The sequence below is a fragment of the Sminthopsis crassicaudata genome, chromosome 3 (genome assembly GCF_048593235.1).
Source record: "Sminthopsis crassicaudata isolate SCR6 chromosome 3, ASM4859323v1, whole genome shotgun sequence".
Lineage (NCBI taxonomy): Eukaryota > Metazoa > Chordata > Mammalia > Dasyuromorphia > Dasyuridae > Sminthopsis > Sminthopsis crassicaudata.
The window spans coordinates 7,351,895-7,368,230 of NC_133619.1; the positions used below are offsets into that span (position 1 = coordinate 7,351,895).

The 16,336-nt window shown below is 44.6% G+C and overlaps 1 protein-coding gene across 7 annotated transcripts in view; it reads right to left on the reverse strand.

Annotated features, from left to right (window-relative positions):
• The window catches only part of LPP (LIM domain containing preferred translocation partner in lipoma), a 576,448-nt gene that overhangs the window by 392,927 nt on the left and 167,185 nt on the right, over window positions 1-16,336 (reverse strand). For all 7 annotated transcript variants that reach the window (XM_074297900.1, XM_074297898.1, XM_074297901.1 and 4 more), the window contains one exon: window positions 10,248-10,448. In XM_074297900.1, coding sequence (XP_074154001.1) covers window positions 10,248-10,440 — 193 coding nt within the window. In that variant the 5' untranslated portion in view covers window positions 10,441-10,448. The remainder of the gene's footprint in view (window positions 1-10,247; window positions 10,449-16,336) is intronic.

Consider the following 16,336-nt stretch of genomic DNA (forward strand, 5'->3'; position numbering starts at 1 on the left):
ACTTTGGGTGAATGGAGACCCAAAGAAGAAACATTCCCAGCTTAGAGTCTGCTCTCCCAGACTACGTGCCTTTGCATTGCCAGCACCAAGTGCAGTCTAAAATCAGCGAGCACCGATCAAATGCGTGGTGATTGATGGATATTGACACTGACATCACAAGAGGCACAGAGAATTTTAGAAAGTCATATTAGACAAGTTAGAACCTTATTTAGCTCCTTGGTGAAAGCTGCAAAGTGATGATCAGTTAAATAACATGATCATTTCCTTCTTTTAAAATGTCATTTAAATATGGAAATACATTTAGAAGAAATGCACATGTTTAACCTATATCAGATGTCTTCTTGTCTTGGGGGAGGGCAGGATTTGGAACACAAGGTTTTGTAAATTTGAATGTTGAAAACTATCTGTGCATGTATTGGGAAAAACAAAATACTATTAAATAAATACTATTTTTATTTATATTTATTTATTTATTTATTATTTAAACTATTATTTATTTTAAAAAAATATTTTTTTTAAGTCATATTACAAGGCTACGGAAACACACACACACACACATGCAAAATTATCAATGAGGATCAATCATTTCCCATGAACTTATAAAGGGAACAAGCCAATCAATGTGACAGCTTACTGATATTCCAGCTACCGTAGTATAATATTTTTGTAAACAGTGCACATCCCATAGAAACACGCACAGATTGATGGGTTGAAGTCACCTTTTGTGGCTCCAGTTAAAATTCATAGGACTTTCAATAACCAGATTCCTCAAGATGAGTTCATCGTAGTGACATTTGAGCTGCCCTTAGTTGATAGGAAAGACGATGATCTTGGATCTTGAGAACCAAAAGGGAATTCCCTGAATTTAGCTGCTCCCCTTCAGAGTGGAGGATTCATCCAACAGTCTTTCCCAGGTCATTGATTAATGGGATTCCCAGACATTGGCAGGAAACTAAATGAGTGAAATGTAAACAAGGAAAATCTAAATTGAACAAAATCAAGTCTGAGATTGTTGATCTTTCCCCAACTCATGGCAAAGGAAATGTGAGATTCGCCTCTTGTCTAACATGAATTTCTAATTCTGTCATCTTCTAGGGGGATGTCAAAATATTCTCAAACAATCGATCCTTCTCTGGACACTGCACACAGCCGTGGAACTCGGCACTCCCTACCTCGCCAACATTGGTTCTTTAATTATTTCAGTCATGTCTGACCCTCCATGGCTTCATTTGGGGGTTTCTTAGTAAAGATGCTGGAGTGGTTTACCATCCCCTCCTCCAAATCACTTTTCAGAAAAGGAAATTGAGACAAAGAGGATTAAGTGAGTAAGCATCTGAGCCTGGATTTAAAGTCAGGAAGAGGAGTCTTCTTGAGTCCAAGCTCAGCTCTCTATCTTCAATAGCTGCCCTACCTTAAAAAAATATAACTAATGACCAAAAAAAAAAAAAAAAAAAAAGTGACTATTCCATAGAATTTAACTCCTAATTCTCTTCAGAACAAAAAAATAAACATTTTTAAAAACCACTTAAAAAGGAAACGGAGCAGGAATTCATCAAGCTGTGACAATCATCACTGGGCCATGTAGTGATGTTAGTATTGTGGAAAGACTGTATTATGTTTGTGGCCTTCTCGAGATATTGTGAATTCAAATCTTGGCTTTGCTTATAAGTGATCTTGAATGCTGAACACAGGAGTTGTGTTTTAGCAGCCACACAAAGGCATAAAGTTGTCCAAGGAACTGGAGGTAAGGTAAATAGGAGGGGGACGAAGGAACTGGGAGAGTGATGCATGATGGGACATACCAATTAATGATACCATGGCTTTTTGGAAATCCTGCTGTCTTTCTGATGGTGACAAACTGGGCCATGGAGCTAAGTGGATCACCCTTAAAATGGATGGGTGAATTGAAACATCTGTCATCCTGGAGAAACAGATTTCAGACAAAAGAAAGGAAGGAAAGCATCATGGAAGCGGGAGAGATCACTCGCCCCACCTCCTGCCTAGACACTGAGAATGTCCTCTCTGAATATGAGTGAAAACGGGGACCCTCCCTTTAGAACATGGGAGCCAGCAAGCTGCTAGAGTCAATAGCAGGCAATAGGGCAGCTGGACTTTCGGCTCATCGTTTGTATTGCACCAGTGTGACATGTCCTTCAGCTTACACAGTCATCTTACTAAGACTGAACTACATAAAGAGAGTGGGACTGGAGTTAGAAGAACATGGATTAAAATCTCCCTCAGTATCCCCTGGAAACTCCCTTGGCCACTCAGTTTTCTCATCAATAAAATGAGATGACCCCTAAACTTCCTTCCATCTCTAAAGGCATGAGCCACCCGACTGTATACCGCCCTGACCTCTCTTCACTAAAGACAATATTCAGGAGGGTGCAACATTCTCAGTTCTGACTTTTCACCTTTTCCCTTTCCTCCTCACTGTATATATATCTTAAATACTCCTACTTGCATGTTTCCCCCCCACTGAAGTGTGAATTTTTTGAGAACAGGGACTAGAATTGCTTTTCTTTGTATTGCCAGGGCTTGGTCAACTGCTTGACATACAGTAAATGCTTAATAAGTGTTTACTGACTGACTTTGAAACTCCCACCTAGGAATCCACAGGATTCTGAATGGAAGATGTGTGCATGGTCCACTTTTCTTGGGGTTCCCAACCATGCTTCTCGTTCCCTATGAGCTCACCCCTTTCCCAGTTCTGGATACAAACCAATACCACCATTGTTCCTGAATAGGTACTATCAATCAATGGCTCTGCTTGACATTCCCCCAGCCATAGAGGTGATGTTTATTCTTACTTGAAATGAACTTCTCGAAGGCAGGAATGGTCTGGTTTTTAAATCTGAATCTATAGGGGGCAGCTAGGGGGCGCAGTGGATAGAGCACCAGCCCTGAATTCAGGAGGACCCGAGTTCAAATCTGGTCTCAGACACTTCACACTTCCCACCTGTGTGACCCTGGGCGAGTCACTTAACCCCAGCCTCAGAAAATAAATAAATACATATATACATACATACATATATAAATACATAAATCTGAATCTATATCACCTAGTACAGCATTCGACACATAGTACTTTAACAAAATCAATACTTTATGATTTGTTCATTCTTTGCTTCTACTTCAGATAATTTATATAGGGAAAAACCTTAATCCAACCTCTAGAGGCTTCTACTTGTTCTTTACTAGATCCAAAGGGTGGTTCTGGAAAGAATGGGTATAGTGAGGAACAGAGGAAGTGTTTTTTTGGTCCCAAAATAAAAAAGCTTAATGTCCCAAAAAGGATCAAAAAGGGAAAAAAATAGCCAAAAAGGCACCAATCATAAACTGGAAGGCAAATAAAAAGGGAGGAAAAAAAATTTTTAAAAGCTATTCCTTAATCGGAGGTTACAAAAAATAATAATAATAATAACCTTAACAGGCTATTGTGACTAGCCCTGTGGTTTATAAAAGGAAATTATACCATGAGAGTTCACTTAAATACATGTTGGCAAAGAGGAATTGTGGGTACTTTTTACTTTCACAGTCAGAGAGAGTAAGCAGGAAAGGCCCACACATAATTAGGGGCAAAGAATTGGGATCGCCTGCTACCAACAGCCAAACAGATGGCGGCCGGCCCGGCATCTCCGTGACGGCCAATGGGAAATGAAGGGCACGAACGCACTCAGGCCATCTGATGGACACCGCTGGAATCAGAAATCAGTAGGTCACTGCCAAGGACGACACGTCTGTGGGCACAGGCGGGCATAGGTACAGTTTTTTTCAGTCTTCACTTCTTCCCAGGTTACTGAGCTCTTAATTTCCCAAGATGATAAAGGCTACTGAATAGATCATCTCAAAACAAAGGGAAGATGATGCAGGGGGCTAAACAATGAAAGGTCTTCTGGATTTGTTTTCCCTTCAATATAATCCTCTTTCTAGCTTTCATTCTGTTGTTAAAGGCACCATTCCATTCTCCAAGGTGATCCCAACAGAATTCATGTTGGGACAGGCCTTCCCAGCCAGAAAGTCTTTGATGATGGCCACAGGCTGTCTAAGAGGTGACACTGATCCAATTAACTGTCACACAAAGGGAAAAACCAGCCCCTGCTTCCTGGGAGATGCTAAATGATGGCCAAATCCGGTAGCCAGCTCGCTACACCTTGAAATATGGCCTGACAAGGCTGGTGTCCTTTCTGCTGAGCTGTGACTGGAATACATTTGGTCTCAGGTTCCCCATTCCAGAAATGTGCCAAAGGTGGGAAAGCAAAGGCCAAAGTCCAGAAGGGCAGGAAAGAAGGAGCTGGACCCCCAGGGACCCACAACAGGCTCGGGGGCATTCACGTGTGGCCATGGAACCCCAACAGCTAAACAGAGATTGTCATCTTTGAGTTAGAGTAGTGGTTTCTGGGAGCCTTCAACAAGATTGGTCTGGACAAAAAAATTGTTCCCAAAGACTGTCCCCAATGCCTCTCCCTTCCCGTGGACCCAATTCACAAGGCCCCTCACCCAGCTCAGGCACTATTCCATTGGAGCTTTCTTTGTTCAGGCAGTTGCCAGCACCTAATTCGGTGTTCCTGTGTTTTTTTCCCAAGGGAATGAAAAAATCTTGAGGCCACGGACAATTTTATTCTGGGTTTTATATCACAACAATCTCCGCAATTAGAATGTGAGGCCCCAAGCACTCCTTTGGGGCAGTCCTTTGTCTTTATTTTTCTCCCCAGCACTTTCTGCAATATCTGGCACATAGTAGGTACTTTAAAATTTATGAACTGACCTCCAAAGTCCCTGATACTTTGTTTGTTCAATGTCTGGCACACAGCAGGTGCTTTAAATATTTATGAACTGACCAGCAAAGTCCGTGACATTTTGTTCAATGTTTGGCACATAGTAGGTGCTTTAAATGTTTTTATAGACCGATAAAATCCCTGGCATTTTGTTCAATGCCTGACACAGAGTAGGTACTTTGAATATTTATGAACTGACTGACAAAGTCCCTGGCATTTTGTTCAATGTCTGGCACATAGTAAGTACTTTGAATGTTTATGAACTGACTGACAAAGTCCCTGGCATTTTGTTCAATATCTGGCACATAGTAAGTACTTTGAATGTTTATGAACTGACTGAGATAGGCCCCTGGCACACAGTAGACATTTGATAGAAACTCATTGAATTAATTAGTCTTCAAAGACAGTCAAAGCCAACCCAATAGATAAAATTCTCCTTTTTACTTTCAATATTACTAGCTAATATTCATATAGCACTTTGATGGTTGCAAAGCACTTGATATATGCTACTGAATCCTGCAAGTCAGATGCAATATTATCCTTATTTTACATATGAAGAAAACAAGCTTGGTGGAGGCTTGAAGTGATGGAGCACAATTAGAATTCAGGTCTTCCTTAGTCCAAGTCTATACCACTATTCCAGCCAACTGCCCGGACCACCCATCCCTGCCTCAATATATTGAAAAGAAGTAAGATATTTGTTATAAGAATTTTTAGTTTAATTCTCCTTTCTCTCACCCTTTGGGGAGAGTAGGGGTAAGAGGAGGGAGGAAAATATTTGATAAATGAAAAAAAATATAAAATACAACCTTGCAAATTACGAAGAAATAGCTCTCTTGTGTCCCATAATCCTCCTCACCATCATCACCATTGGCAACACAAACTCCAGGCACTGACTACACACTTATTATGTATTGGCCACTGGGCTAAGGTTTGCAAAGTCCTGGTACACACGTGATATTTCTCCTGACCGGCTTCCCAGCACCACAATCCCACAACAGCATCCTGCAGCCAACTGAAACATGGGCTTTGGTACCCCACGAGGGAGAAGGCTGGAAGGTGTACCCCAAAGAAGGGAAAGTGCCACAGGGTTCCCTTCTCTTCCCCTGGATAAGGATACTTTTCTCTACACAAATGACAGAGGGGGGAAAAAAGGGTTCATTAAAACCTGGACTAATCATGCAGCGGGGGTCTCCTTTGGGGTGAGTCAGCCCACCCCCGTAGCAAATTTTAAAAGGACGTCATCAGTGCCATGGGAGGGCCACTGAAGCTTATGGATTGTTTTCTCCAAACCAGGCGAATGACCCCAAGGAAATGGGACGTCGCCATGCTTACGTGCCAGGATGCCAGCTCACTGTTGCTGTTGGGCGCCCCAAATCCCATCTCTCCAGGCCCCAACTGCTTCAGTCCCTAGACAAGCTCCAGAAGCCTGCCTCGGAAGCTGGGCACTGGGCCCATGACATCAGCCTTAAAAACAAACAAACTCATAAAGAGTTTACTGCCGGGAAGGAGCTCGGTCTGAAATCCATCACCGAGTAACCGGCCAGCACGGCTCCCAAGCTCGCCACCGGGCTGAGCCCAAGGAGGAAAGGGGAATAAATGAGAATGAGAAAACACATTCAAGAGAGATGACTAAGAGCATTGCTCCGCACCGAGAGCCATAAATGCGCGGAACGGTCTCTCAGGCAAGATTGCCGCAACAACAACACTGAGGTCATTGGAGAAACAATTAGAGAGCCTCGTGGAGAGAATGAGTCAATAAAAAGGGAACGGAGTGTGATGGACCGGAGAGTCGTTAACTGTCCCTTCCCTCCCAGATCCCAGAAGTCTCATGTCCTGATGCTCAGATATTAGACCCTGCGGTCCCAAGACTTTGGCCAAGATGCTGACACCGACTGCAGCGGCTTGTCAGTCAAACTGCTCCCTCGCTCCATGTCCCGGGCAGGGGGGAGCGGGAGTGGCAGGGTATGCTTAAGGTGGGGGGGGGGGGGGAGGTTGGGAGTGGGGGGGAAAGGCTGGCGGATGCTCAACCTCCAACCAGAGAAAATGCAAGCACCTCCATCGAATCACAGAGTGTTGGGGAACAAGGCAACCGGTCCTCAGCCTTTGGGGTTAAGACGTGTTCTGGAGGGGCTCTCACTCCCAAAGAGCTTTAAGGGTTTGGGCCAGAGCTGGAGACAAAAGGAAGATTCGAATCTCAATGCTTCTTGCAGCAAAGAGGTCTTGGGAAGGCCCAAGAGGAGGCCCTTATTTGGTAGACTCGGGATTGCAGGTAATATTATTTAGGAACCACAGCCTCTCAGCCCAAACTCCCTGGCCTGGCCTTGTACCACTCTACCACCCATGGAAAGCAGTAAAACTCCTGAAATGTAAGCATCTCCCTTTGAAAAGCACCCAAAAAAAGGACAAATAGCACCATTTTTTCATTGCTGATGACATGATGGGTTGCTTAGAGTATTCAAGAGAGGAGACGTAAAAACCAAACAAACAAACCCCAGTAATTTCAGGAAGTAGCAGAATATAAAATCAACCCATAAGAGACTCATCAAGCTTAGTATATATTACTAACAAAACCCAGCAGGAGGAGATAGAAAAAGAAATTTCATTGAAAATAAAAACAAAATATATAAAATCTCTAGGAGTCAGCCTACCGAGATTCACTCAGGACTTCAATGAATTGAACTATAAAACATTTTTAATAGGAGAAAAGGAAGACAAGAATCACAGCTGGAGCCACGCCAATATAATATAAATGATGAAACTAGCTAAATCAATCTACAGAGTTGGTGCCATATCAAACATCCAAGGGGTCACTTTATTGAACTGGGCAAAATAATAACTGAAATCTTCTGGAAGACCAAAGAGTGAAGAATCTCAAGGGAACACATTTTTTTAAAAAGGAAGAATTGAGGGATTTTTTTTTTTTTTTAAGGAGAAATTTAAGGAACTTAGTATGGCCAGATTTCAGACTAAGAAACAAGTGATGTTCAAAATTATTAGTTCTAGTTTTAAAAAAGTTATTCCATCCCAAGATTATTGTGAGAAAAAAAAAATGAGACATCTATAAAGGATTCAGAAATTTATCTAAGTGATAGCTATTATTATGATTCAAAAAAAGTTGGGAAAATCAGAAAGCAGTTTAGCATAAAATAGATTTAAAGTAATATCTTACACTATATCTCAACGTTCAACAATGAATTTCAAATGGCTGTATTGTGGTTTATAAATGAAATGTAATTAGAAATTAAATATTACATATTAAAAATATGATCTATATATAAATAATATAGAATGAAATGTAGAAATGAACTGAACTGAAATATTCATAAAATGAATAAAAAAGGTCAATATGGAGATTTCAGGAGAAAATCTTTGGTCAAATTGTATTAAATGATGAAATGAAATAAGGAAGAGGAGAAGCATGTGACTATGAAATAACATAAAGGTACTAAGGTGAAAGCTCTGGAATTCCTCCTCGGTTAAGTGACTAATGGGGACTTCAGAGGGTGAAGAGCCAAGCAGATCTGTCAGTTAAGAGATGGCGGACACCTGGTGTGTCTTCAGATGTGGCTAATGCACTGGTTTGTTTGGTTTGATCACACTGATTTGTCGTGAGAGGGTTTCTCTTTGTTGGTAGGGGAGGGAGTGGTTAAGTCATTGGGAAATTAATTATGGGCTTCTTAAATAAGGGAGGGGGTGTGAGTGTGGAGGAGAAGAAAGCAATAAAAGTTGCTAAGAACTATTTTGGTCGTTACCCCTATCGATACTGTACAACCATTGTCTTGGGTATGAGGGATACAAAAATAAAAATGACTCTGCCTTCGAAGAGCTTCCATTTTGTGGTAAAGATGCAGTGCAAATCCAAATGCATACAATATGGGGGAATGGAAGGAGGAAAGAGCAAACCTTGGAGGAGATGCAGCAGAAATCCAAATGCGTACAATATGTAGGAATGAAAGAAAGAGAGAGTAAACCAAGGAGAAGATGCAACACAAATCCAAATATATATAATATGGGGGAATGGAAGGAGAGAGTAAACCTTGGAGGAGATGCAACACAAATCCAAATGCGTACAATATGAAGGAATGGAAGGAGAGAGTAAACCTTGGAGGGGATGCAGCACAAATCCAAATATATACAATATGGGGGAATGGGAGGAGAGGAGAGGCAACCGTGGAGGAGAAATGGCTATTGAATTGGTAACACCAGGTCTGAGAAGGGAAGAGACCCAAAGTGCCTGAGATATGGAGGTTAGGAAACACTGCAGGATGGGAGTGAGAAACGCTGCCTTCCGGGTGGAAGGGTGGAGCAGTGAACTGAAGATTCCCAAAAAACAGGCACTAGAATAAAGATGCAGAGGGGAAGCAACAGAGGAGAGAGCCTACTCAGAGGTGCCCTTTGCCCTTCCTTTGGCAGGGACTTTGGGACACTGAATCAGAGGATCCAAATCAATTCAATTCCCATGTATTTACCATGGAGTGACTTTCACAAAATGTCTCCAGGAAGCCATGTGGGAGAGTGGAGAGAGAGAGACAAACTTGGAGTCAGGAAGAACTTCACTCCAGTTCCTTCTCGGGCCCTCTCGGGCAAACGTAGGGTGGGAGTCCTTAGGTAAGTCACTGATCCCCTCCATGCCCAGGTCACTCTCTGAGAAGAGGGTAGAAGATTATCTCTGGGAACTCCTAGGGAAATCCCAGGTCTGGGAGTGAGGAGGGGACAGAGAGGAGAAAGTGGCTCTCTTGGAGCAAATGAGTCCAACTCAAAGATGAGGAAACAGTCTTAGAGGGGGACAAAGACTTACAAAATCCAAGAATTCTAAGCTAGGAAAGAACGTAGAAAGCAATGAGGCTGCTGGGCCATTTTACAGATGAAGAAACTGAAGGACAAGGAAGTAGCATGATTAGCCAATATCACACAGCAGGATGAGCTCCTGACAGCTGTCCACCTGAAAGTCTCTGAATCATCCCCTCACACAGAGACCATCCGAAAAGGAGCCATCTCTTGTGTGTGTGTTAAAGTCCAAAAGAGGGGCAGGGATGTGAGTCTGGCACAGGAATGCCATGCAGGTGCTCAAGGAGCACTGTGGAAACCCAAATGGCCAGATTTCCACCGTGCACGCTGCTACAGGCCCCCTGTAAGCAGCCCAGCAGGGGGGCATCTCCCCAGCCCCCCACGGAGCTCTCATCCTCCAACAGCCCTGGCAGGGAAGAGCCACTGCTATTTTGAATATCCCTTTTTGCACATGAGGAAACTGAACCTCAGGAAAGTTCATTGGTGGATCATCGTCACAAATGTACCAAGTGATATACAAGCTTCAAAGCATATTGGGAAAGTAAGTCTTGCCGACCCCCCTCTCAGCGCTCCAACCACCGTACCACACTGCCTCACAAAGGAAGCCATGGTCGCCCGGCACATAGCGCCACACAGATCCCCACCGCCTCACTGTGCCCAGTAAACCCCGCTTCTTACCTTCAGCCCCGGGCGCCTTGTAGGGATTGTATTTGGGCTTGGGGGCGACCACCGGAGCAAACTTCTTGGGTGTCTGCTGCATGGACACGGAGATACTGGGCGTCCCAAACGAATGTGTCGTCTCCATCCGAGCAGGCGCGTGAGCGAGGGACTCCCCGGTGCTCTTGGGGGGCAGCCACGAGGGGTGAGACATGCCTGGTCCTGAGGGGAACAGAACAAACAGGGCTGTGTTTGAAAGGATCCAACCAACGGACATTTAGAAAGCAGTAGCTCCTCTGGGCAAGGCACCGTGCCTGGGGCCCACAATACACCGATCTCTAGATCGGTAACATAATCGTTCAATATCTATCAATATCTAGAGCTAAGTACCAATATCTGTTTATCAACATCTACATATAACTCCCTCTTTCTCTTTATATACATTACATGTAATCTATGCAATATGCTCTATAACTTCATAGTAAAATATGGAGAGATCTTTAGAAATACATATATTTATGTATTATTTATTCTGTTAATATTATAATTAATTAATATTAATATTTATACATAGATTTATGTATTAATTATGTATTATTTATTCTGTTAATATCGATATAGAGATATACATATATATGTATATATATAGAGAGAGAGATATAAATAGTAATTATAGAGGTAGAAATACATAGTGATTACCCCTTTATATAGATAGATAAAAGTATCTATCTCTCAGTATAGGTACAGAAGTAGATAATACATAGTAATTATCTCTGTATATAGGTAGATACATGTATCCATCTGTTATTATAGGTGTAGAGATATACATATATAGATATATAGAAATTATAGAGGAAGAAATACATAATTTCTCTATACATAGATAGATATGTGTATCTATCTCTCAATATAGGTATAGAGGGAGATATACAAAGTAATTATATCGATAGAAATACATAGTAATTACCTCTGTATATAGGGAGATATGCATATCTATACATGCATTGAGAAAGAGGGGGAGAGAAGGAGAGAAGACACCCAGAGAAGAAACACAGGGAAGTGAATGTAAATTGTTAGCACTGCTGTCTATCTGCCCAGGTTACTTACACCTTCGGAGTCTAATACTTAACGTGCAACAAGAAGATTGGATTTACACACATATATTGTATCTGGGTTATACTGTAACACATGTAAAATGTATGGGATTGCCTGTCATTGGGGGAGGGAGTAGAGGGAGGGAGAGGATAATTTGGAAAAATGAATACAAGGGATAATGTTATAAAAAAATTACTCATGCATATATACTGTCAAAAAATGTATAATTATAAAATTAAAAAAATAAAAATAATAAAAAAAAAAGGAGAGAAGAAAGAAGAGAAAGGAGAGGAAGGAGGGAAGGAGATCCCAACCCTCTGAAACTTCCATCCGATATAACTAGATGTAGAAGGTGAGGAAGAAGAGCTGAGCCGCCATCGCAGGATCAGGACGAATCTCTCCCAGAAGAGGAGGCACTCGGGCTGACCAAGGAGTTAAAGGGGAAGGAGCACAGCCACCATTCACAGGGCATGTCCTGTGGAAATGTACAGGGACGAGCGCCGCCATCTTGTTCGTAGAGTGCAATGGGGGAAAGGGGCTTTGACCTAAACAAAGACTGTGTGAAGGGGAACAATAGGAAATCAGGCCAGAGAACTGCCCTAGTACCCTGTTATAGTAGTCCTTGACTCTTAGATGGACACTTAGACCCAGGTTTGAGTAGGAGAAGGAAAGGAGACCAAGGAAATCTTGAGGCATTCTCTGAATTAGCCGGGGCTCCTCTCAGAAACCAGTCAGTGGGAAGGTCGGTCGCACGGTGGGCTACATAGAGACCTGGGAGGGGGCCCGTGCCTTCACACTCATCGTCCGCCACGTCCAGAATACTCTGCTGCCTCTGCCCTTGCTTCCCGACTCCCTTCAGCCCAAATCTCCTCTCCTCCCAGAGGCCTTTCCCAGCCCCCATGAAGCACAGGTGGCTGCCCCCACAGAACGGCTTCGGCCCTTTCTTTTATCCACCCAGTTGTGGGTGCCGGTTCCCACTCTAGAAGGGGCACTCCTTGAGGGCAGCAGGAAGGGCTTCCTGAGCCTGGTGTGGGATGCTGCCGTCTGGCCCACGGAGAGAACAGCAGAATCCTCCAAGGATTTTCCTCCGTCTCAACCGAGATAACCTCCATAAGGTGCTTTGCAAACTTTAAGGTGTGACACACATATAAATGTCACTTATATAAACACTGGGAATTGTAATGAGCCAGCAAGTTTTATAAAAAGAGAGGAGAAAACGCGCGGCCCTCCCTTCATAGACGAGGCAGGGACGGGAGCGGAGGACGTTGCATAAAGGGTCAGATGTGATGGCCACATTGATTAGTTTTGCTGACCTGGTTTTCTCCTTCCTCTTATTTTATTTTTATTCTTGGTTGCCAGAGATGGCTCTCTGGGTAGAGGAGAGGGGAGGAAGACATTTGGAAATGAACATGGTGGAAGACGAGAGGGAGCAACAACAATTCACTCAGGCAGAGACGGCGCTTATTCCGTAACGGGGTCAGCCATCTTCCCGAGGCCCGTCTAAGGCCGGCGGCGACCCAGAATGAAGCAGTCAGCCAGCCGGTTCCTGCCCAGCTGGGGACAAAGTGTGACGGGCTTGCCACCGAAGACCCACCATCCATCTTGATTTCAAGGGCCCTCAACGGGAGGGTCGGAAGTCTCCAAGCATCATCTCCCTGGTACCGCCCCCACTTGGCAATTTATTAATTGGACTGAATTAATTGAGAGGGGGACGTGATTGCCTCCAGCTGTCTGTTCAGGCAAAGAGAAGGGTCACTCCAGGAAATCCTCGAACCTCAACTCCCAGAGCGAGACGCCATCGCGGGAAATGAGGAGGGTTAAAAGGCTGCCTTTTATGAAAACATGTTTACAGGATCATCTCCTGTCCCGACATCCTCCCCTGAGATGGAGGCCATCACACAAGGTCTCCCAATCAGAGCCCCCTTATAAATACCAAAATTATTTAAAGCACAAGGGATGAGGTTGGGGGATAGAAGGAAAAGGCAAGCAAACGTGCTCCCGCAGTCTGGGAGGGAGCACATGAGACCCTGGGCTAGAGTAGGATTAATTCTGTAGGATAAGCACTTAGCAAGCATTTCTTGGATGCCTACTGAATACTAAATACACAGCAATGTGTTAGGGAGGACTAGAAGGACGATAGTACTAAAGAAACATGTTAAGGATTCCTATTCTCTCTGTCTCTGTCCATCTCTCTAGCTTTCTGTCTGTTTCTCTTTCCTTCTCCCCCCCTTTTCCCTGTTCTTTTGCTTCTCCCTTTCCTTCCCTCCTCCCTACCCCCACCCCCCCCACTTCCTCTCTCTGTCTCTGAGTTTCTCTGTCTCTCTGTTTCTCTCTCTGTTTCTCTCTATTTCTCTTTGTTTCTCTCTTTGTTTTTCTCTGTTTCTCTCCATTGTTTTTTTTTTTTCACTCTGTCTCTCTCCTCTCTCTCTCTCTCCCCTCCATTTCCCTCTTCCTCCTTTCTCCATTCCTCATTCCTCCAACATATGTAACTGGGGATGTTTCAGAAACGGGACAATAGTAGAAGAACAAGAACCAGCCGGAATTCTCCTAAGTGCAGAGCCATGAGAGTCAACTCAGCCCTTCCTCTGCTACAGTGAGAATCTCCTCTGTCGCACCCGACAAATGGCCATCTGACCTCTACTTGTAGACCAAGACGTGAGGTGAGGGTCCCGGCCCATTGACCTTATCTCTGGATCCGTGACACATGGAGCAGGGAAGTCCACAAGTCTAAATTCAAGGTCACTTCCCTTTTCCTATGGGTCAAATGGCTTTTCTCTAACCTGGGGCTGCTTGCCAGGGTCTCGGGCTCTATGCAGATGAGGGGAGGGGTGAAGGCTGAAACAAAACCAGACCAAGGAGGGGCAAGGAGACCGGGCGGCAGACCCGCCCTTTGCCCAGTCTTACTTCCTCAAAGTTTCCCTGGTTTTAGAAACAAAGTTGAGCTCTAGCCTCTGTATCATCTTGAAAGCAAGAAGTGAAAGGGATGAACAAACCCACATCTCAGCAAAAACAAAAGCCAACGAGGCCGGGAGAAGAGGAGGGGAACCAGAGCTCTCTGGCCAAAGGGGACCGAGAGACTGCAGCTGGCAAAAGAGGCTTGGGCTGCCCCAAGAACTCTGCTTTCGGGAAGTGGGGCCCAAGGAGCGAGTCCCCAAAGGAGAAGCGTGGGGATTTCACCTCCTCCTCTTGGCTTTCCTCCCCTGGACTCCGTCCCACTGACCTCCCTGTGACCGGTGGGGGGCCATGGCCACCTCCCAGAGCAGGCCCGTACAGGGGAGATCTCAATCCCTGTCCCTGTACATTGGCACAAGGCCTGGGGCCTCCAAGCCTCCAATCTCCCAATAACCAAGTCCTTCTCTTCTGCTCTTACATCACGCCCTCCACAGGCACGAGCCCACGCCCCTCCATTCCAATGCCTTCCAGCTCCATCACTGCTCCCTCCAGAACTTTTCAGGCTCTCTCTGTCCCTCCCCCAAATTCTAGGTGACTACACCCCCGCCCTAACATTCAACAGCTCCTGGAGAAAATCTGCAAGGTGTGCTGAGGACCTTGGCCAGCTGGGATTCCTCAGGATCCAGTATTCCTTCATCTTTCTGCTACTTCCTGACCGTGGTGGTTGTTCCTGACTTTCCTTATGGCTACATCCTTCCTGACATCCCCTTCATGGCCGACTCCTATTTCTGCAGCCAGTGTAAACCCTTCCTTCCCCTCCCTGCACTCTTTAAGCCCTGATTTCATCTCCAATATTCCACTCCATCCACACGGTCCACAAGGCCACAAACGACCTCCTCCTGACTCAGTGAAAAGGTGGCATTTCTGAGCTTCCCTTCCAGGACCTCTCTAGAGTCCTCAAGATGGTGGGCCCTCCCCAATACACCCCCGCAACTCTCATCCCATTTAATTGGCAGCAACACATTTTATCAGAACTTGTGCAGGAGATCCTCCTGTGCATGAAGGAAGACCCGGCGTAGAGACCAAACCAAAAACTAACCCGATCCTGCCTTCCCCTGTCCTGAAGGAGCACAGGCCCCCAAAGCACAGGACAGAAAGAGAGCCCTGGGAGATACCGACATTGTCACCACATCTTTTATAGTAAAAAATTGGAAACAAACTGGAAGCCTGTCGAGATGAGAGTAGCTGAACACATGGGGTAGAGTCAAGGAATGGAATATTGACCAATTCAAGGAAACAAGAGATGACTTATAGGGGCTGACGGGGAGGGGGAAGCAGCAGCCACTCTGTCGGAACATCTGGCTTCACATCCTGCCCTGGCTCTGGATTAGCCAGGTGACCCTGGGAAAATGGCCAAAACTCCTGGGTCTCAGTTTCCTTGCCTATAAAGTTATGGAGTTGGACTCAAAGACCTCTGAGCTCTAACAAGTTCTGGGACAAAGATTTTAGAAGCTAAAAACCCCATTCTAGGCACTGATTTTTTTTTTTTAAAAACACACAAAAGATTATAGAAACCTTCCCCTCTTATTTGCAGAGAACTGAAGAGGAAACATGCAGGCTTCCCTTAATGGAGGATGGGATGGCAAAGGTCCACAAATGTGAATTATTACCAATATTATAAATGACAATAGAAATATTGCAAAATTAGAAAAACACATGCGTGGCAATAAAGAGATGGAAAAAAGGAGAGAGGGAGGAAGGAAGGAGGGAAGAAGAGAGAGAGGAAGAGAAGAAGGAAGGAAGGAAGGAAGGAAGGAAGGAAGGAAGGAAGGAAGGAAGGAAGGAAGGAAGGAAGGAAGGAAGGAAGGAAGGAAGGAAGGAAGGAAGGAAGGAAGGAAGGAAGGAAGGAGGGAGGGAGGGAGGGAGGGAGGGAGGGAGGGAGGGAGGGAGGGAGGGAGGGAGGGAGGGAGGAAGGAAGGAAGGAAGGAAGGAAGGAAGGAAGGAAGGAAGGAAGGAAGGAAGGAAGGAAGGAAGGAAAGAAGGAAGACAAAAGAAAGAAAGGAAAAGAACCTAAAAAGGAAAGAAGGGAAGAAAGAAGGGGAAGATGGGGGAAGGAGAGAAGG